Source organism: Aspergillus puulaauensis, chromosome 7, assembly GCF_016861865.1.
Source record: "Aspergillus puulaauensis MK2 DNA, chromosome 7, nearly complete sequence".
NCBI lineage: Eukaryota > Fungi > Ascomycota > Eurotiomycetes > Eurotiales > Aspergillaceae > Aspergillus > Aspergillus puulaauensis.
Window position 1 is genome coordinate 1,421,517 of NC_054863.1, and position 21,601 is coordinate 1,443,117.

The window sequence follows — 21,601 nt, forward strand, 5'->3', positions numbered from 1 at the left end:
GTAGATGGAGAAACCCGTTCAATACCTCAACGGCACTACTTCGCGTTGCACAGCTGAAGACGACGACATCGAGCGCATGATGTCGCCAAAGGAAATAAAGAGGCAGTGTTATTCGGGCTGCGGGCAATGTCCGAGCTGCGGTACTTGGTGCCATTGACCTTACAGATGTCCAGCTTGTGGCATGTTACCGTTACAGACAGACAGTCCCAAAGCTCTAATCGTGTTTCACGGTCGATTTACACAGCCAGCGGTTGTCCGGAGTACCAGTTACAGCGAGTCCAGGGTGTTTTGGATTTTTCCTAAGCGCAGTTGGCACAGAACATGACCCCCCGAAGGATTCCGAGCGATTCGTCGTGCTCACCACACCCGGTAGCTTTCTACGCCATGTTAGGATTCCAATGACGTGCACTTTTTCCATCCAAATCCCGCGCTCGAGGAAGATTACTGCAGGATGCCGGGGAGACTTCTGGAGTCGAGCCATTCGAGATGAGAGCCATGAGGAGCGCAACAACGGCAAAACCGCAGACGCCTTTAGGAACCTGCCCCTAAGCCCCCCCTGCTGGTTTCTCAGCGGGACCCCCTATGAGAAGGACCCGGCCGACATGCTCTATTATGTCGCAGTGTTGGAGCGGCCTACCTGGACTCATGACTATGTCGACCCCCCAGGAAGCTCAGCTTGTCTACCGAGTCCCAGGAACATCCATGTCTATATATGACAGAATATCCGAGACCGAGTCACGAGCCCTACCGTTCTTGCTTTATAGGAGATGCTATGGGCTGGATTAGGTGCTGAAGGGATACAATTCAACCCTAGAACGGGCTGTAGTATGACAGAACCACTTCAGTTGGATTTCATCTTTGAAATTGGAATCTTCTCGATATCCATCTCAGCCATGAAGATGAACCGAGATTGCCCCCCGGCACGAACGCATGGTGTCTTATCGGGTCGCGAATACCAGTGGACGGATATCGTCCACGACATTTTGGGTTCCCCACTGCCAATCAACAGGTAGATAGCCTGATGGGCTCTACCCAGGAGACAATATTCAAATCATCTTCGACTACGATGTGGACACCATGGATCGAAGCCTGAATTGGAGCAATAGTTATGGATCATCTCGTGCCCCTGCTGCATCTCCAGACGGCACTGCCAACCACCCTGCTTGGACTTGAGATCAGGAACCAGATGGCCGGCTGAAACAACAATTGATGATCTCAGTGTTCAGCGGTGCTGTTCCCAACTCTGGTTCAGCAAGAAGAATGTGACCTCCAATAGACGATCTCGATGCCACGACGGAGAAATCTCTCTCAGGCTGAAGATCTCCACCAACAAGCCATACCAATGCACGTAATGAGAGGTGGACGCACCAACCACCATGGCCATACTGGGGGTTTGAACCATTTAGTCAGTCACTCCTGTTTGCACATATCATGAGAAAGAACCAAGACAGAACCAGACGAGAATACCATCACCAGCGTTGCAGTTGACGTCGAGCCGAAGATTGGAGAGATAGTGCGCTTGCTATCAGCTCTCCCAGCACTTCTATCTTCGGTGCACTATTCCATCCAAGAGGAAGAGGAATGGAGCTACTCGCTGAATGATATTAGAAGACAAGCAAATGCAATACTAAGACAACGCAGGGTTATTACCACCCACCTACAACACTAACACCTAACTTCTCAACCTCCTCTCTCCCACCAACTCACTTACCCATCACACATTTTAACCACTTCCTAATGGTCAGAACCGACTAGTATCAGCCTTTACGCATTCTCTATTCACGGAAGTAGCCTCACCCTTACTCTACCAACATCCATCTACGAAAATGTGAGTAATACTGCAGCTATATACTGCTGGGTAATACCTAGAACTATACACCCAGCCTTCTTATCATACCTATTCTAACTAACTGGATAGCAGTAACTACCTATAATATCCTAAATCCCGGAGTATGACTATAATAACTTCGAAGTCTATATCCGCCCGTCTGGTAGTATTGACTACTAGCCTAACTTCAGCGCTGTTCTCGCGGTGTTCAGCCCTGAGACCAGCAATCTGGAGACTACTATTAGCAAGTAGCAGGGTATTAACCCGGATATGAAGTTCTATCTTCAAGCTACCCCCCAGGAGGTTTTTAAATCATCTCTTCATATCAGGTATCATCAGTCCTAACCCGATAATCAAGACTATTAACTAACGTATATAGACTCTGTATCAGGTTCGCTGACCCGAACACCGGTATAACCCACCGCGAGAATGCTGATATCTACCCGACAGCCGGTATCATTCAGTCTCTTATACTCCACTAGATGGTCCACGCAAATGGCTATCATACACTGGAGCCTGAGATCCAGCCCTTGGAGACAGGCGCAGTCCCCAATCCTCATGCGGCCAACCGAGCTCTCCGCACCCAAGTACCTTACCAGGTCTGCGTTAAGGTGATCGATTCTGATCGACCCTTCCGAGCCCAGATCAGTGCACCTGGTAGGGTTATCTGCACAACGGCAGCTGAATACGCTGCAAGCGTCGCCTCTGTCTCATAGTATATGAAGATAGAGAGACTTTCGCCGTCAGCTCTGGTGTTTTTGAAGACATCAAGAAGCTTGCACGAACCGCCGGTTTGAGGCCAATAAGTGTGCTGCCTTGGAACATGGTGCTCGGCGTCTACTAGGAGTATGCCCGCGAGTATTTACGCACAATATGATATTGGTGAATCACCATATACTATCCATCGTTCCGGTTGAAGCTGAACCTGAATCATTGCCTCGTGTCCTTGAAAAGCCACACCAGAGAACCAGGCTAACATCAGCTGCAAGGACAGGGAACCCGACATCAAAGCACATCCCGCGTTTCCTGTTCATTTCGACAGGGTGATGACTTTCCTCCCAACAGATGTTGCACTTCGGAGTAACGCGTGGATATGAACACCGTTCTCACGAATCACTGCACGTATCCTGCCCAGACCGGTGACTATCTTCAGACTGCTGGACACGGGCCCTATACCACGGACCCATGAGAACCAAGGTCCGGCTTGTGTGATCACATATGATGAAGCCATCCTGCAATCTAGACTTTGCCTTGAGCCGGATGGCGGCCGGAATCCTTATAACAAGCAGGGTGAGACGGCACACCTCGAGCTACCCTAAGTAACCCTGAAGCTCAAACCCAAAGTAAGTGCTTTCTGCTGTCCCGATTCATTTTTCACCCACGCCTGAAGTGCGGGTGTTTTTAACCCTGGGTGAAATTCCACCCTCGTCCTTCAGTGACTGATGATGATGTTAGCCTAGTAACCTAGACCATGAAATCACCGAAGATGTGGCTCAAGTGAAGGCAATCGAAGAGATCATCGAAGCTTTCGACCAAATGTCACACGCCCAGGCTAGCGGACAGTCATCAAAGATGAGACGAGCAGTTCTCAAAAGGCCTATGGTTCTCTTAGCCTTTCCACGCAATCTGCAACGGAAGAAACAGGCGCTGTGTCCCATTTCCGGGATGATGAGTTCCTTCGGACTATCCACGCTTGCACAAGATAATTTCCGACTCCTCGAGTCAGGGCCTTGTCCATTTGGTATAGGCTGGCACGTCCTCGAGATCCAGCACAGGTCTGCGCCGTGACTTGCACATCCTCGACATACTCCAGCTAGTGACTGTATACAGTCCTCGTTGATATGGGAGATTTCCAATCTTCAACGGGAGAGAAGTGCATGTGGCCGCTGTTTGCAACAGTGTGAGGACCTGGCTCCAATAATGCTGGGACCTGGCATCAACAGCGCAGCAGCAAGTGCATTTCCAGTTCGTTATTGCTGAACCGTGGATGGAGATTTCCTTCCAGAGATACCTCGGAGATGTCACGTAAGTTCACTTCTGTCTTGCCTGTGCTGTGCTAAACGGTAAACTTGTTAGGGTTGGGTTAACGAGACCCCCAACCCGACAGCGACAGAAACACATTATCTGGCAAAGATGTCGTGCGAAAACCCCATAACGGTCCTTTTATTATCCATTCTACAACCTGCAAACGCCCCAGAGCTTTACACCCGAGTCATTATCAGATACGCTCTTATCGCAAAGCACAGTCTGTTTCTACTGCTAGGCTGGCTTGGTACTAGTGCATCACACTATGTCAATCCTACTCCATAATGCCAGCTTCGGAGGATTGCTACCTGCAGATTCCATGCCTATACCACTGTCCAGCAGCCGCGACGATGAAGAGTGATGCGGCTATCCCAACCTGAACTGTTCCAGCAGTACCACGATAGAGAACATGTACTTTTATATTACTACCGCACCAAGAGGATGCCTACGCCGGGGCCGGGCTGGCCATGGGTTGACTTCCTCTGGAAGTCCGCGCGCCGCTTAAAGATAGTAACCATAGTCAGGATCACATCTGCCCTTTTCATCTTGAGAAGATCCGCGAGGCAGCCGGGCTCCGCGATACTCTTGGCCCTATAGTGCTCACTCAGCAGCTTATCACTCTTTCCCAGAACTGCGAAAGTCTGGACATGTTCGACCAATTCGCGCACCGGAACTCTCGACGGAGCCTCTGGTTTACAAGGCCGGAGATTCATCGACGCCATGGCTGCTCGTCTAGACGAAGAGCATCATTCATGATCGATACCGTCCGGGATCCGGTGACGAAGATCTGGAACTTTGACGCAAATCATCCAACAGAGCCACGCAATATCGCTACGGGCCAGGCATGATATTTCTTTGAGCGAGTATCATGACTTGACATTCATCGGTTTCAGCTCCCATGCAAATATCCCGCAAGTCTCCTAAGCTGTGTTCGCACGTTGGTTGTGCAGTCCGAACGCCCAACTGAATGGCTATTCTACTGATCTATACATGGATTGGCTTAGGGATATGCCCCATTCCAAGCCTACTTATTTCACAAGTGTCATTCCTGGCAGGCACTGGCGCAATTCCACAATGACATCCACTCATCGAGTGTATTTTCTGCTCCAATCATACGTGATAGGTGTTGGAACGGGTGTTTTCCACTCCAAAGCTGAATGAATATTACTGAATATCAAAACTCTATACAGGAGTCGGCTCGCCTCTCGCAGCCGAAATCGCGCGATACCGGCTTCTTAATCCTTTATGGCAGAGTAAACACACACAGCACCCCCTCCACGAGGTTCAAGCGCTCGATCTGGCACAGATATAACTCCTCGTGGGTTCTAGGACCTACGCAGGCCGGCGAGGCAGACTCAGCACGTTGCGGCGCATGAACGCAAATGTAAGAGGGGAAGATGCTGGCAGATATCGAACGGCTACTTCGATATTCATCTTCGAACCCTGTCATCGCTCGGAACTCCCCATGGTTGGAATACTAACCTACCTACATTTATGGTTCATTGCCATTTTATGGTATTACCTTGCAATTGCCTACCTCCACTACTGAAATGGATCCTGTTGTTGGCATAGCTGACCAAAATGGCGACTACTTCCGTGCTGTTCTGGTTGACAATATCACATTCGATATTACCATACGGACCTGCTCCCGCCCTGGCCATCGTGGCAATGGAACTGTGAACTGAGAATGGCGCGAATGGAGGGTCCCTACAGGGAGAAACCTGGCATGCTAGGACCCCGGGCTAACAGACACGTTGGACCTTGGTACTGGGCAGGTGCCGGCCTGATACATGCCACAATGCTCGAGCAGTAGGGCGGCATCTGGAAAACAATCCAACTGAGTTTGGAAATCCCTATATGGACATCGCAGCCTAAGCCAGAGGAACTGGGCTATTGCCTGCGATGTACCTACTGGTCAACCGTTACAAAGCGGATGAAGGCTGCTGCTATGCGAATGAGATTATGTATTGCCTCAAGCAGAGCAACTACCTGTTCTATGTGGTTGAGCCCTATCCCTTCACCAGCAAGTACTGGAGATCGCAGAGGCCAACATGCTTCAGAGTCACGGATCGGGGACAGAAAGGAGAGGAAGACTGCTGGGATTATTCTTCAGCTTCGACCATTGTGCTGGTGTACTTTACGCCGTATGGACCAACCTCACGCCACCGTGTTCCTTTCCCCAGGAAGTCTTGGACATGATCAACCAGTACGTTACTGGGGAAGGACACCAGTGTGTCTTCCTTGTGTCGTTCTCTAGGCATTACCCAGTCCTTCAAAACAAGGCACGAATGCGTTCGCCACTAGGGATTCCTCGTCCTGGCACAGTTACACGTATCTAAGCACTGCAAATGCAATGGCAACATAGCCTGAATTGTCACTATCGGTCAGACTCGATATCATATCCTACACCTCAAGGCACATGGGGTACCAGCGGCAGCAAGGTATGTCGAGGGGTGCTTCCTCGACAGCAAACAAGTGCCATTTTTCAAGAAGGCCGTCAAAGCCCAATGTTTGTTGGACAGCCCATTGTCTCGGAGAATGGGTTGAAGTCAATCGCTCACAGACACTCTATCCAAACGAGAGCGATGACCGACGACATACCGGTCGTCAGGTCTTTGCTCGAAGTCCCAGGCTGATCCAGGCACCTTGACAAGCTCAGATGGGCCTTTTATGCTTGCAACGACGCAGCGAACTGCCAGTTCTTTCGCGAGACGGCTCGAAGACCAGATGTCAAGTCTCTTTCCGAGACTTTTAACATCCTTCTTATAGTACTATGTCCTTTTGGAACACTGCTCATATATGGTACTCACCAAGCTCAACGACATATGTCGACTGGGAAGAAAACCCGGGATTGTATGAGCTTCTGCGGAAGGCGATCCATGTACGAGCCACCTTGGCCTACTGATACCGTTGCTGGTGATACGCATGGCCCTGGCGGTGCCTGGGATCTTTATGCAGCATTGTGAGACATGGCCTCCGTCTGAGCCTTTGCAGCTTTCCTAGCTGTCATACGGCTTGGATATACAGTGGGAGAAACTCGCAGGAGCTTCTTGCTTCACTCATTGCCTCTTCAATCAACTTCCAATTCGTCGATGCCGGCTCTCGTCGTCTCACTACCTACATTAATTATCCCCTGTTGTCGGCGTTCCAGGATAGTCTGGACATAATCCAGCGGCAGCATTCCGACGAAACAGACCTTGAAGGCGGTGCCTTATTACGCATGCTGTTGTTCCTTCTCACCTGATACCATTGCAGGCAGCGGACATACCTGTCCTAAGAATCCTATGGTCTATAAAATATTTACGAAGTTATCTGTTCCAAGATACGTGCGCCTCTCTATGTGAGCTGCTTCTAGCAGCTACACTTGAACAAATAACCCTCCCTTCTGCCCATCTTCGAGAGGAGGATGGTATGATCTGTGTCCATGGCATGCCGCCTTCTCGAAGCTGTGATCCAGTAACACTACTGCCAAGTCTGCAGTTAGGGCTAGACAGCACGCTTCTTCCTCATCATATTAAGCATGCCACCCAGGAATCGAACCAGACCACGACTGTCCGGGTTACAGTTCACATACAGCAAATGTGCTCGGTCACTACCATACATATCCTCCTCATCACAATGCCTCGATCTCGACAGCTACACTCTCTGTCCCTTCCCCACCTGTCGTCAAGGCTCGGGACAGACTCACAGCACAATGAACGCGTCGAACTAGTCGCCAAGAACGAGACGTCTGGGAGTGTTTCACTCTGGATGACTGATGCCCACCGCATCCTGGAAGTTGGCGAGCTATACCACGCGTGGTATAGAAGAACACCAACTCGCAACCAGCTTAGCGATGTCATGCATGATCGCCGTGACGAATTACTGAGCCATATCCTTCGCGTCTTGAGGCTCGAGAGGACAGGAGAGAGAATATTGACCGGTCAGCTGCTTCATGCTTGTTATCCTCGGGGATGGCGTTGAAGCGCTTGATCCGGTTGATGCAGCAAATAACATAGCCGTCTGAGGCCATATATTAATACGCTGCCTCCCTACTTGTGTTGGAACCCCCCGCAGGCCACGGAGATCTGGCAAGACGCACTGACTTTGTGCTGCTACCACCTATTCTAACGGGACGAGCGTTAGCACCATCCACTAAAAATGCATCTACTGGCCCTACTAAGGACGACCTCGGTTGGGATGACCGGATCTCAATGTGTGGGTTGGGTTGTCATGGAGCACACCGATGTAGTGGTGACCACGCCACTAAATCTACCCAGACGACGCATCGTCTGTTCACCTGCCGTTCCTTAATAGAAGCGCGATGCTCCTGGCATCTCAGTTAGTTACTTTTCGGCATTCGAGGCTTTGCTAACGAGCCTGGGAAACTCCCGGCTGATCATGACCTGATGTTTAGCAATTATAAGGAGAATGAAGCGGTGTTCGGAGTCTGTTCAACCTGCGTTCGCTGCTCAAAGTCTTACGCTTCAATATATCTTCACCATGCGTCAGTGCTCCTTCGACGAGGCCCTAGTGAGTTTGAGGAACAACAGTCGTGATTAGAGATTCGATTACCAGGTTAGTCTCTGTTCTTCCTTGACCGTACCGTATGAAACTGACGATAACTGTCCAGAACGAACCAGATACGATGAACACAAATTCCTTTGGGCCTATGCCTCAGTTAATGCCGTCCCCTGCATGTGCCGTCACAACAGCAGCAGATACAGCACAGGTAGCTTAGGCTTATGGTGAACGAGACCCTGATATTGAATAGGCGTACCATCTACAGGAAGCCGGACTCTCGGTACATCTATTGTACTATGACAATGATATAGTCTCTGGAGATTCAAGGCCATGATAACATTCACTCCTTTCTTTCAGCCGCAATGTGCGAGATTATACTACCACGGCTTGGGGTATTCTGCTGTCGACAGCAGTGTTTTTCTGGACATAACCTGGTATTTGAGAAAGAGGACACCCAGAAGTCGGCCGAAAGAATGGAGGTGCAACGGGTCTTTTGTTTTCCTCTTTCAGGGCTAGCCGATGCGTCCAGCTCTCTGGGTGCTTTTCTACTACAATCCGGCCATTCGCAGAAGATATCAGAATTATCGGTGATACAGGTCGACTTTATCTTGCTGTGGTATTCCCCAACGCACAATTCAAACGTGATCACTACAATGCCACGCTTTGTCAAGCGTGCATTCGAGGACGACCCAGTTTAGAGGGAGGAGTTATTAGAGCTCTGTATAACTTGGCGATATTCCGGAGACACCAGCTTAGCCAAGTAAAACACACAAGTCAGACAGATATGAGCTGCCCTGTCTTCCATAGCCTCCAGACTGCACGGTCGTGGTGATCGACCGGGTCATCCCTCGAGAACAGGCTGTTGATGCTTTTTCAACGTACAGCCACCGACAGATGCCACCTGCTGGGCTCTGACGGTTTCTCAAACTGCTTAGAGCTTTGGTCAGACAGCCGGCTATCAAGAGGATGTATTACACCATCCCTATCCCCTAGTCACCGCTGCACGAATAGCATTCCCATACCCACAATGTCTACAACAAATCCGTTCTCGACTATCCCAAAGACCAGACGAGTGGCTGGTGGCGGCTACGAATGCCAGAGTTGCTAATACCAGCCAGTCTTCTTGACTTCGAAGATCACCAGTCCGGCTCGAAAGTGACCAAACCACAACATGCTCTGTTATACTCGGCTATCAGAAATCTGATAACTGTGTTAAACACACCAAGCAAACACGATCACATTCATGCCATATACTTCAGTCTTTTAGAGAGACCCCAGGCCACGGAGTCTACAGCAGATATGCATGCCCTGGGCATTTAACTAATATGGCTACTCTTGTGCATTATACTGGTCCTGGCCGTTGTCTTCTTCTTAACAAGAAGCCACGCCGACCTCCATGCTGTCGGCGAAGCCTTGACAAGGAACCAAATCAACTTATGATGGTGGAATTCGAGCTTTCTACCGACCAGAAATGCGGTGCTGATACCACGAATACTCATCCAACAGAATTACCACCCAAATCCAAGTTTCACAGGCTGAATTCTTCCGGATAGCAGCTTGAGTCAGGCAGAGAAGGCCGGCGCGTAAGAGAACATCTACTCCACAGCTTACCTCCTGCTCTCGATTGCTGCCCTCTTCGTGGATGGGACTAGCTCCCCGAAGACTCTATTGTATACCTCACCGAATCATCTACTGGCACCGACTGTAATAACTTTTCTCATACATCTGCTAAAAAGGGCAGATGTGGTTATGTCCTCTACAGAAGTGTCGGACCCGAGACAGGGAGTGTTGCGTGCAAAGAGGCAGACCGAGCTATCCCATCTCGATTGGGCATGCCTACCTTCAATCACCCAGTTTATCAATGCTTGACTTCATGGTAGTATCATAGAACTCGGCTGACCACCATATTCGGCACCCTCAAGACGGTACTGCGTGCCTCTAACTATCCACTGCCTTCCTATCTGTCCTTCCCTTCTCGGAGAACGGAGAATTGACGGGTCACCCGGAGGCTAGATATCACAATGAGCACCGCAGCCGTGTCTCTACACCCTCGGTGCCGCTATATTTGTGTCAGACATCCAGACAAACACCCGATGCTTGTCGAACAGACGAAACCTGCAGTAGGGCCTGTTCTGGACAACGCCCATTGAATTCGCGACATGGAGACAATGACTCGGCTTTTCAATCACTCCGCCTGTTCCTGTTGAAAACGTCAGCAGAGGCTGATTGACTCGGGAGGTACAGAATGATTTACTTTTTACCTCCTTTACCTGACAGATCTGGTGGTCTACATCGACAGTGCACCCTCTATACACTTAGACTACTTCTGGACGAGTTAAGCTGGGTGTCTATACTGGCTGACAGGAAATATAAATGTCCAAGGGAAGCCCACTTCCGGTTCGTTGGCCTTCCAAACAAAATCGAGCACGCTATTCGATATATTATGTCCTTGTCCTTCCCACCAGTCAGCAGCTTCCGCAACAGTTTCTGCTGCTGGACAGCGTAACAAATCCATGTCGATGGGCTTTGAGGACGAATTGAGCTTTCCGTTGAGTAGATATATGGCGTTCCTTGGACTTGGTACTGTCTGCATTGTTTTATGTCTTCCACCGCATGCCTGGCGAGAACTCATTTCTCTCCTTTGCGAGCCTGTCCTACCTGGTGGACACATCTTTGCTTTGTTAATGGAGGTTTTCGTGACTATCCCAGCCCTAGTGTCCACAAATACAAGGATAGGAGAGTACATAGAGGAGCCCAGTTGTTCAGCAGCAGGCGACCTGCACAATAATTAGCGAGCCGAGAAGGCAGAGCGACTCATGAGTGGATCACAGACCGAGCTTGCCGAATCCTCCGGTATCATGATGCTGAGTTTGTGGAACTTATACATCTTTTGTTACTGGAACTGGTGGTCCCCTACGGAATCCCTGGGATATCCCGCAACCATATCAATGACTACCTGGGAGAACCGCCATGCGTCCCAGAACATACGATGGTTCGTGGTCTGGCATCAATCGAACAAAACACTCTTACTGCCCTTAAATCCTCCGTGAGGCTGAATTCACGTTGGTTACCATGGGCTTGGAATCAACTCGATATCTCATTTGAATACACACCAAGACTCCTGCAAGTACCAAATGAGCTTCTCACCATTGTATGGCCTACCTAGGTTACCCATTGGCCGTTGGTGTTTTTGCGCCTAGGAATTTGCTAATATGATGCTTTTAGATGTCACCTCAGAAGCACTCCTCTGTCGTTCGTGCTGCCAATGCGCGCAGTCCTTGGCCCGTCTTCAGAGGAAGTCATTCTGTTTCCCCTTACCCTGCCACCCTCTACGGATATCCATGTCCAGCCCCAGGCCTTGGATTTCCGCATCCCTCCAAGCAGAGCTGGAGTTCATAAAATGCCAGCAAGCCGCGTATGACGAGGTCAGGGAATCCGAAAAAATGACCAGCGCGGGCTTCGTTGAGGTAATCTAGGGTCAGTGGGAGAATGATAGAAAACATTTTACGAGCAGTTTTATCCCGAGCTCTGGGGGCTATTGATGGCCGAATCCACTGCAATATTGGCCCACGTCGTAAAGCAAGCCATGACGACGGCCAATATCGGCTGCGCTTCATGGTAGAAAGGGCCTTGGCCTCATAGGCTTTTCTTACACGTGTTTCCGAAGATGCTGGCACCATGACGGACAGGCATATGAGGCATTAATCGAGAACTGAATCCAACGGCGTAGCCTCTACTATCCGAAAGCATATTAATTCTGCAGTTTGCTGTCCACTTGGTGGTATGCTTACCTGACTGCGGGACAAATATGTCAGCTTTTGTGGCTGGCCGGACCTGATCCTCAGTCTTTCCTGTCTCTAAGTATTATTTCCTTAACTGACTGGCTAGACTCTTTACTAATATCTTTACTGAGTTCACAGGTATCTGGATAGGCTACGGTATATCCGTTCTTTCCAACGTCCCCTCTCATTCTTCCCACTACCGCCTAGTCAGCTAACAACAACAGACATCTGATATTGGGCGGCTGGTCAGTTGATAGAATAACCAGGATAATGGTGTGTCCAAGGGCATGCCCGGAATATGCCCACACCTGAACAGCGGCAGCCCATCCCAGCACGAGGAACATGGATATCGGACAATAGAGCTGCAGCCAAGTCAATATTTCAATGTGTTTGGTGCTTGCCAAACCGGTCTGAGCACATCCACCGGCTTTATTCCACGGGGATCTTGCTGGCGGCAATATAATAGCGGTATTGGGAGTCTTTGCGAGGAATATGTGGTTGCGTTCCACGATCTTTGCAAATCGTCCACCAACGCCATTACATCTTGGTCCTGGCTAGGGCGGGGAATTGCTGTCGTGTCTTCAAGGTATTTATCATTCTTCTAATCGTCCGGAGTTGGCTCATTGTTGTCAAACCAGTTGATAACTCAGTACGAGACCGCGACCTGGATGATCCTGATGCCCCAACTAGCAGGCATTATTGAGTGCCTATGGTCCGACAAAACAGTCGATTCATTTCGAAGTTTATATGTCAAGTACACTAATAATGAACCATTCCATGGCGGCGATATCCGATATTTGGTGATGTGGTTCTTCCGTCAACAGGGTGGCACCGGGGGGCTCTTCAGCAGCTTGAACAGCTTTCCCAGCCAGGTTACACCTTTCTATCCGCTTGGGCAGTGTTTTCTTTGCATCGAAATGTCCCGATCTATTGATCCGGATCACCATGTATCTCAGCTTCGCATTGCGCTGCCGTTAAACACTCTTTATTGTGCTGTGTTGTGCCCTTGTTGACGAAGAAACAGGCTTCCTGGTTGCTTCTATATCTATGCTAATTATTGAACCAAGAGGATACAACATGCAAGTTGTTCCAAGTCAGAACATCTGTCTGGCTTTCGAACATGTGGCGTCATCATCTGTCTTGATATTGGGCTTGAGTGCTTATCTTAAAGCCTCAAACTCCTTATCCTACTGCATTGTGCAGGCACGGGAAAGTTGTCCGATTTGATCTGCGGCATCTTCATCAACGTTTCGATAACAGAGGTCGTTGGTTTTATGTTCTCACCCTCTTTACAAGACAACCTTGCACCTACCAGTAATGGTGTTGTCTTCGGCGTCAAAAAGCACTCTCACTCTCCGCTGCGCCAAATTAACATGTACGGCGGCCATGACGCCCGTAAAGGATATATTAGTCCATCTTTGCTCTCAATAGGACCTTCGGCATATACCATACATTGCCGTGTGGCGTTAGCTCCCCTTAGACCGCAATGGGACACGTTTGAAACCGACGATTGCTGCTCAAGGATAAATAAGACGACAAGATACAGCAGCCCTGACGGAACGTGAGGAAAACGGAAAGCAATGATATATTCACTGCTATCTGCTGCTTACGTCGAGACAATCACGGACGGAAATCTAGCGGTTATATTAAAACCAAGGAAAGAAAGAGAATATACCACTTGCTTCCGTGCCTGGGGCTCGGCTGTGTGGGATCCCCTGAATTATCCCTTCGTCCACCGATTTCAGGGCTCCAGAGTCTGTGGAACATTTCAAAGCTGGTCGAGACCTGGTAACATTCAGGGATATCGTCGCTGCCCGACTTCGAGTCTTGGGTGTGGTCGATCGGCCTATTGAACTGGGGTACCTCTTACTACTTGAGCCCATCCTTATGGTACTTTCAGACACGTACCGGTACCAGGATACCTTTCTAGCTTTGCTCCAATGTCGGCGAATGATACATCAAGTTCACAGAATGACAGGCTGGGATAGCGGCAAGTACCCTGGAATTTGTATACAGCAATCTAGGAGCCGGTGCAGTTTCCATATGCATCACTCTCTGGAGCAGATGTATACCCATGTCTCTAACAAACTCATCCAGAAAGATGGAGATCGTAGAGGCCAACGACTTACAAACAGAACTACAAGGCAAACTTTCGTGATCATCGATCTCAGCAATGGGGTGTCCTGTTCCTTGTTATATGCCCGACATTCGATGGTCTCCTTCTGCGGAGTTCTTGAACAGAATTGACATCTTCTGCTAACCCCGAAGGCTGGCAGAGATATCTACCCATTTTCGCTCGGCTCGATTTGTCACAGCCTGACTTTCGGCACCTCAGGTGGCTTTGCCTGCCTCCATAAACAGGAGAGGACGGTGACAGCTTGGTGAGAACGGGATCTCCAAGTATCAGTCGTTGTGTCCTTTGATATTCCAAAGAAGTATGGAGCGTCTGCAGTGCCCCAAGCTTCTACATCTCTCGCCGCGCTCAACGATCTGGGTCAATATCTACTGATAGTTCCATGTGCAGGGAACTACTTTAGGTTTTCAGTCCTGCAGCATCTCCAAAACACTGCGGATGGTGATTCCAGCAATACACTCTCAAACCAACACATGGAGCCCGGTTGAGATGCCATGCACTCTCCAGACGACACCATAGCGAGTGAATGTGAAGACCGCGTGGAGCTGCTCCCCGGTCAGCCATAAAACAACGCGTTCAGCATTCCGAAAAGATATATCCTGTCTGTAGGAATCTCGAAATGCGGTGAAATGAAATGACACCCTCCGTCGCCCTGAGTCTATCAAGATGAGCGAGAGGTCCCATAATAGCTCGATACCCGTGAACGTTACGCATTGGACTAAGAGCCACCGATTGATACTCATCAAAGGGAAGCGCACAATGCGCAAACCCCGGCATGTCAACACGATGGGCTTCGTGAGGGACAGGAAAAATGAAGGGGAATTCGTGGCGACCACCTGCGGACTCGGCAAAACACAGTTGACTTTGCCCTTCATTGTCCTGCTTGGCCGGTGCCGAAGCTGAAATATGGTCCTTTCGACCTACCCTGTGCTATGCCAACCGACATTGCTGGAGTTGAGGCCTGGTCTTGACCCCAGCCCCTGCAGGTAATTAGACCGGTTGGCACGCACCGGAGCACTCCAATCCCGCGCAAGCCGACGCGCCGAAACGGGGGAACGAAAGCTTCAGGCCATATTACGTGCTGAGGTTGTCACCGGTTCCAATAACGACCACGATATGATATCCTCGTCTACGAGAACACACCCGTGCGCGGAGTCCAGCACGCACCGGTATCCTCGCGTCTGTCTACGACGGCCAAGTCTCAATCCACGGGGAAAAGCTCGTCAGGTCCAAGAACCGAGTACTGCTGCATCGTCAGTCCATTCATGTTGTCATAAATCAGACAACTTACCAGCACCGAGTTCATGAAGGTCCAGCAGTATGGTGGGCGTTCAGCTTGAATCTTATATGGCGGTGGGCTTTCATTGTGGCTGCGCAGTGTCTGCGATAGCAGACCCGGGATAGTGAGATTATCTTTTCGCTAATATTCCTTCTTTGGACAGCGGATCTTGTGTTGTCACTGGAGACAAAAGCAAGCGCAACGGGATGGTTGTGCCTTTTTCAGTCTTCAGACCACAAGTCGGTGTTTAGCCGCATCTCGGTCCTTAGCCCTAAGTGGTGTCAGTGGTGTATTGCCTTATTCACCACAATATCCCGGAAATCAATTGTACCATTACACCCTTCTAGCCGGCAGCAGCACCTACCTTACCGGTATCTCTCCTTTTGGCGTTGACAATCAAGTCTTCACGGCTCCCGGCACCAGAGCTCAGAGAACATGGTTATCATCTTAGGTATTAGGGCATTATCCAGCTCCGCTGGCAGCTATTCAACCTCCGAGTCCTGCACATGGTCCTCCACTCTTCAGGAGGCATACTATTGGCATATCCATTCAATCGGCGCAGAATAGGCAGGCAAAAAGTATATCTAGACACTCACGGCAATACCCCACTGGGTTAGTAGAACTTGTCTTCCCAATGGCCGTGTCAAAGGCTATTTACGCCACATGCTAATCATCGGACGTAAAGTTTGTGGATGAGATTATCAAGCTACCGCTGGTGGACCCCTGGATATCATGCTGGGCTCCTCGCTTGCTCCATTGGACGACTCCTTCTGTGCACTCCGACCATCACCAGACGGGTCGAACAACCTATATACCGGCATCATGACCATGCGTCTATGGAGAGCTATCTCGGAACCACCACAATATTGGAAGATGACTGGCGCATGAAGTCCATATAGCCACGGATGCCGTATCTATCAAACAGACATGCCAGACAGGCTTCTGGCGGCTTAGGTATACCCTCGGACTATCAATTATTTTGAATGCGCCGGTCCATAACAGCCTTCGCATACTCTCGTGCCTTTTCCTAAACGGAAACAACCCGGACGACTCCTGGCCGGCGGGTAGGGATAGTAAGCAGACTTCCTGGCGGACTTCGACGAAAAGCCACTTCGAGTTACTGCTCGGTTTGTTATCCGTGTAGCCGATGATCAGCAAATACAGGTGTGGTGTACGATTCCAGAGAAGTTGTCAGAGATGGCCTCTGAAGCTCAGATGGAACGAACAGTGCCATGCCACTTAGGCAGCGCAGACAAGGGTGATGATGGGGGTGAGACCGAAGTTATATCAAGGGACGCCAGAGCTAATTATGCTGTTGCTTTTCTATTCTTGAAGGAGTGGTGTACTCGATGATCTTGACGATATGACTTCGAGCTGCTGCTTCCTGCAGATGCTTGTCTATACTAGCACATCCCAACAATGCCCCATTATGCCTGGGGCTAGATATGCGGTGTTGATAGAGGTCAAGCAGGTATATATCTTGTTTACAACCTCGAATCGTCTGCGCTACACTACTTGAACAGGCACAAAACCTGGACCAGGCGTCTTGAGACATGCCCTGGGGAAATTCCGAATGGTCTACAACAAGGAACTGGACATTACCACCCAGAAGCTGGAGAGGGATAGGGCTAGATCCTTACACGCTCTGTGCTGAACAATGGGTGGTTAGTCTTCCAAACTGCAGTGGTACTTCGGCATCTTGATATGCACTTGGACTATCAGTGCCCAGATGGTACACATGGCCTGGGCGAAATGCTGGTCGATATCTGCATTAAGTCATCCTTCCAATCGATCACAGTGTAATCTTCCGGTCGACTGTCCGAGATAGAGGATCAGCCTGAATTCAACAAGTTCTCTCCATTCACAGTCTGTCATATGGTAGCATGTCAGGCCCCGGAAACCCCAAACCGGTGTTTTAATGGCTGTTCTACAGCAGAATCCATCTCGTGTATATTCTACGCATCAGGGTTTAGAGAGAAAGTGACAGTCTTGTAATGGACCACCCTCCTACTCCATCTCAGACGCTGACTTCCCTGTCCAGGGCATGTCTTGCACAGCTGCTATGACATCAAAACATGCTTTACCAGTCATTAAGACCATCGAACACTTTGACTCACCGGTCCGGTCCCTGGGGCAGTTCTTGCTAGAGCTGAAGCTGACATCGATCAAGGCCGTAAAAAGGTCCATCCTTTGCACCAGTGGTCATTCTTAGACAAGAAGGCATTCAGGGAGGTGACTGGGTCCAACAAACATTGGACCAAAGCAGCTAGGGTTCTGCCTGGAAAGACGTTCATTTACAAATTGCAAGGCAGTGTTGACGAAGAACATATACCTCGTTTCATATATACCTTGGACATCTTGACTACCACTGGGCTCCCAAAGATGGGATCAAACCAAGGATCGTACTGTCAGGACAAGTCACTCAATCGCCTGTTTGAATGAGCCAGCCCTACACTGGTGTTTACCCAGTCTCCTGAAGAGATTGAATCTGAATTCAATCAACATGCATCCCGTATACCGCAACAGCAGGCCGTACCAAGTCAGCTTGGCCTTGAGGCGCTGGAATTTTCAGCCAAAAGCACCTCCCCGAGACGACAGAAGGCTTGTTACTCTTCGATCCTTATCGTCAAGTTAGTATACAGGGTGTCATGACTGGCTTCCTGTGCAAAGGGTAACATGGGTATAATCACCATATCATGCAAACATGAACCAAAGAAAGCTTGCAAATACCCTGTGGGTCATTCGCCGGATCTCCACAATATCTGTGCTAGATGAGATCGAGAAGGACTACGAGTCAGTCAGTCCTTAGGGGCAGAGGGGGATATAACAATTGACAATGCCACCGTACGACTTTCAAGTTCCTTGAAGGACTTGGATATATCTGTCTAACTGCGTAATGCCACTGGGGCGAACGGCCGATACTGTCTAACCTGAGTCCTCTTCCTGATGCACTGAGCCCTGTTACGGTCACAATAACTACAATCACATCGCCCCACAGAATCCAACACCAGATGGTGAAAGCCGAACGGAATATGTTGTCTATCATGCTTCTCCTGACTACGGTAAGGCCTCGAGCCAGCCTCGACATATCATTTGCATACTTGACACACCTTCAAGATGGGCCCTTGGTCTCGTGCAAACCGAACCTCAACCGTCCCGTCAATATAGACATGAAGAGTTCGACGAAGACTCTATGACCTTGCAGGAAATCATCATTCTCAAGTCTCGCACTACTAAGACCACATCTCGAGATGTCTAAAGGCATCAACAACGTGAAAGGCTTTACCAGGCATCATTGCCTGTAGGTGAAAACGGGATTGGATTGCACTATACTCGATGCTAACGTATATATTAGATACCACGGGTGCAAGAAGCGCTTTTCCGTAAGTTGCCAAAGAAAGGGCCACATGTGACTCTGCAAGGAACATAATAAATGGGTAGCTAAAGAGCGGAGATGTATAGGGTGTGACGAGAAACAACAACGGGAAGCCCGAGAAGCCCGAGCAGAGAAGGACAGCAAAGAGAAGGACATTTGCTCAACTATCGCGGACTTACAACGCTCGGCAAGCCTACAGCTCATGCAATCGTGGGAGGAAGAAGGGCCGTCGATGGGTAGATTTACCTCCAGCACAAAATCAGAGGTCACGATCCAGATAAAGCACCATGAGAAAACACGACTCCTATCGAGACTACTGGAGCTCTACAGATCGAAGGTCTGATTACCTGCATAGACAACGGAGTGGGGTGGAGAAGCCTGGATTGCAAGGACCTATTTCCTGCTTGAATTATTCGGTCTGGAGATGACATATACAAACATCACCAGAGTGTTTATACCCTTATTGGGAGGTTGAGAACGATGTATCACTCGTGGTCTAGCAAGTCATCCGAATGGACTGAGGCCCGGTTCTGTGGCGAGGTAAGTCAGTCCTTTATATTAGGACTAAGCTGTTTGCTAACATGTTCTAGAAGCGTGGGACTCTTGCTGCCAGCGAGGCAATCCTTCGATCTGGTTCTGGAGGTCATGGAGTACAGGAGAGTCCGTCTACGCGAGAAAGACGGAGTCGACCCCAGATGAGGTCCTTCGGGGGTTTGCGCTTGCAGAAAGTCGATAGGGTGTAATGGACCTCACAGATGATTGTGACATTGCAGCCATAGACCTCGATATTTGGTCTTGTGCTTGCACCGTCTTACAAGGATGGACTTTCGCCCACTCGTTTGAATCGCCCAGCTCGAAGATCAATATTGATACTGGTTCACCTCAGAGTGCCAGATATGCAGCATATATGGGAGTACAAGCTCGCCTGGTAGTCCACCCAGGGCACGCATGGTTCAAATCTTGTTCTGTTTCTGCCCCTGCCCCTGCCGCACTCCTGGCCTTGCTCCGTGGCCGGGACTGGGCCTTGTCCACCTGGGAATATTAATAATTGCCTGCGCTGGTGGTAAGATTATCCAAGACAACGTCGCTATGTCCGCGCTGCCCGAGATCTACTAGACTAGACCTCCCCGTGTATAGAGTAAGTTTCTATCTCTGCCTGGCCCATGTCTTTTTTGGCCCTGCTGATGATAGCCTCTCTAGAGAAGTTCATAAATCCGGCAGTCTTAAGAAAGCTCGTCGTCTTCTGGCGGCACGAGAGACCTCTAATCCTGCAGCCCCTAAGCTTGCAACACGTCCGGGCGAGGTCCCGCTACCTGTTGTATATCTTCCCGTAGGGCAGATCGGTGATCTCAATTTATCGATAAACACTCCCGCTCCGTCTTCGACTACCCCTATCGAGGTCATTGAGGAGTCTGAAATGGCCAAAGAAAAGGTCACTAGCTCTGATACCTGAGTACTGCGGCAGCAAGTCTGAGCACAATCGTGGTAAGTCAGCCCTAATAACAACAAACTACGTGTCTAACATGTCAGGGATGCAAAACTTCCTGAGATAACCTGCATGCTTATAATAGCATATGCATCCTTTTCTGGGCTATCCCGCCAACCGATAAAAGGAACCATGATGGATTTCTTCATGCAACAGCCTAATATTGTTTCTGTCTCCATGCTGCAGCTGAAGCTGGACTTGTCTACCGCATTACCAGTAAACCACTGCAAACCAAAGCTTAGTACCACCAAGGCCTGGCAGCCGCCGTCCATTTTGTGGTGGATAGAATACTGTCCCATTTACATACGTCGGCCACCAAGTCAGCTGCACGGATGTTGTTCGAAAAAGTCCGTATCTGCATAGAATGTCTCATCTTACCTGCCTATCTCTGGCCAACTAGTCTTGTATCTCAAGCAATCTAGTAAGTCCCTTTTAACTATCCCCCTTGGATTCCATGGTTCCTGGCTGATTATCTCCGAATTCCTAGCAGCACTACCATGGATCGAATGGCCGAATGGTCCAACGGCGACTGCCTTTATCCTTTCTTTATTTCTGATACCACTATCGACATCACCATTCGCACGAGCTCACGCCCACCGAATCGAGATTTAGCCACAACTAATTATACCGAACTTGATGGACATGATGGTATGACTATTGGATGCATCTATAAGGCGGCTCTCCGAGAGCTCGCGCTGGGTTCAGGTTGGCGTCCAGATGAGTTTGCGTACCGGAGAATGGGACAAGCTGACGACATAACGGACCACATCAATATATCCAAGCCATACCAACAGTATGAACTTATCATGGCATTTTGGCCCGGTCTGCTCGACTGGTGGCTGTCAACCTCCATTCTTCTAAGCCCATTCCGCCTGAGTCTGACATGTACCTACACCACCAGGGAAGCAATGATCAAACCAAATATTGCAGTTTGCGAGATTGGAGACACAAGACATGGACAACCAGAGAACGTCGAGATACAACCTTCTACAGCCTTCTCCGGGACTTCAACCTCGGTTGCCAACTTATCACTGTTAATCTACCCAGCAACCCTAGATGGGTTGCACACCATGCTCTCGTTGGTGTCTTAAGCCCCAGTCATTGTGTGCTAGATGAGCTGGATGATCTATAACAGACCACCAGCGAAAGCGTTCGACTCTTTTCTCCAAGACGAACCAGTTTGACAGC

At 49.6% G+C, this 21,601-nt stretch overlaps 3 protein-coding genes across 3 annotated transcripts; all 3 read left to right on the forward strand.

The window, feature by feature from the left end:
* Positions 1-8,718: 8,718 nt before the first annotated feature.
* APUU_70544S (uncharacterized protein) lies at positions 8,719-9,054 on the forward strand (the record flags this gene model as incomplete). The annotated part of the gene is made up of 1 exon (XM_041695428.1): positions 8,719-9,054. The coding sequence occupies one exon, from the start codon at positions 8,719-8,721 to the stop codon at positions 9,052-9,054; it is 336 nt and encodes a 111-aa protein (XP_041561160.1).
* Positions 9,055-18,802: 9,748 nt separating this feature from the next.
* On the forward strand, positions 18,803-19,208 carry APUU_70545S (uncharacterized protein; the record flags this gene model as incomplete). Its single annotated transcript, XM_041695429.1, has 3 exons — positions 18,803-18,852; positions 18,907-18,934; positions 19,014-19,208. 3 exons carry the CDS (start codon positions 18,803-18,805, stop codon positions 19,206-19,208), a joined length of 273 nt encoding a protein of 90 aa, XP_041561161.1.
* Positions 19,209-19,407: 199 nt separating this feature from the next.
* Positions 19,408-19,670, forward strand: APUU_70546S (uncharacterized protein; the record flags this gene model as incomplete). The annotated part of the gene is made up of 2 exons (XM_041695430.1): positions 19,408-19,467; positions 19,518-19,670. 2 exons carry the CDS (start codon positions 19,408-19,410, stop codon positions 19,668-19,670), a joined length of 213 nt encoding a protein of 70 aa, XP_041561162.1.
* Between the last annotated feature and the right edge of the window lie 1,931 nt (positions 19,671-21,601).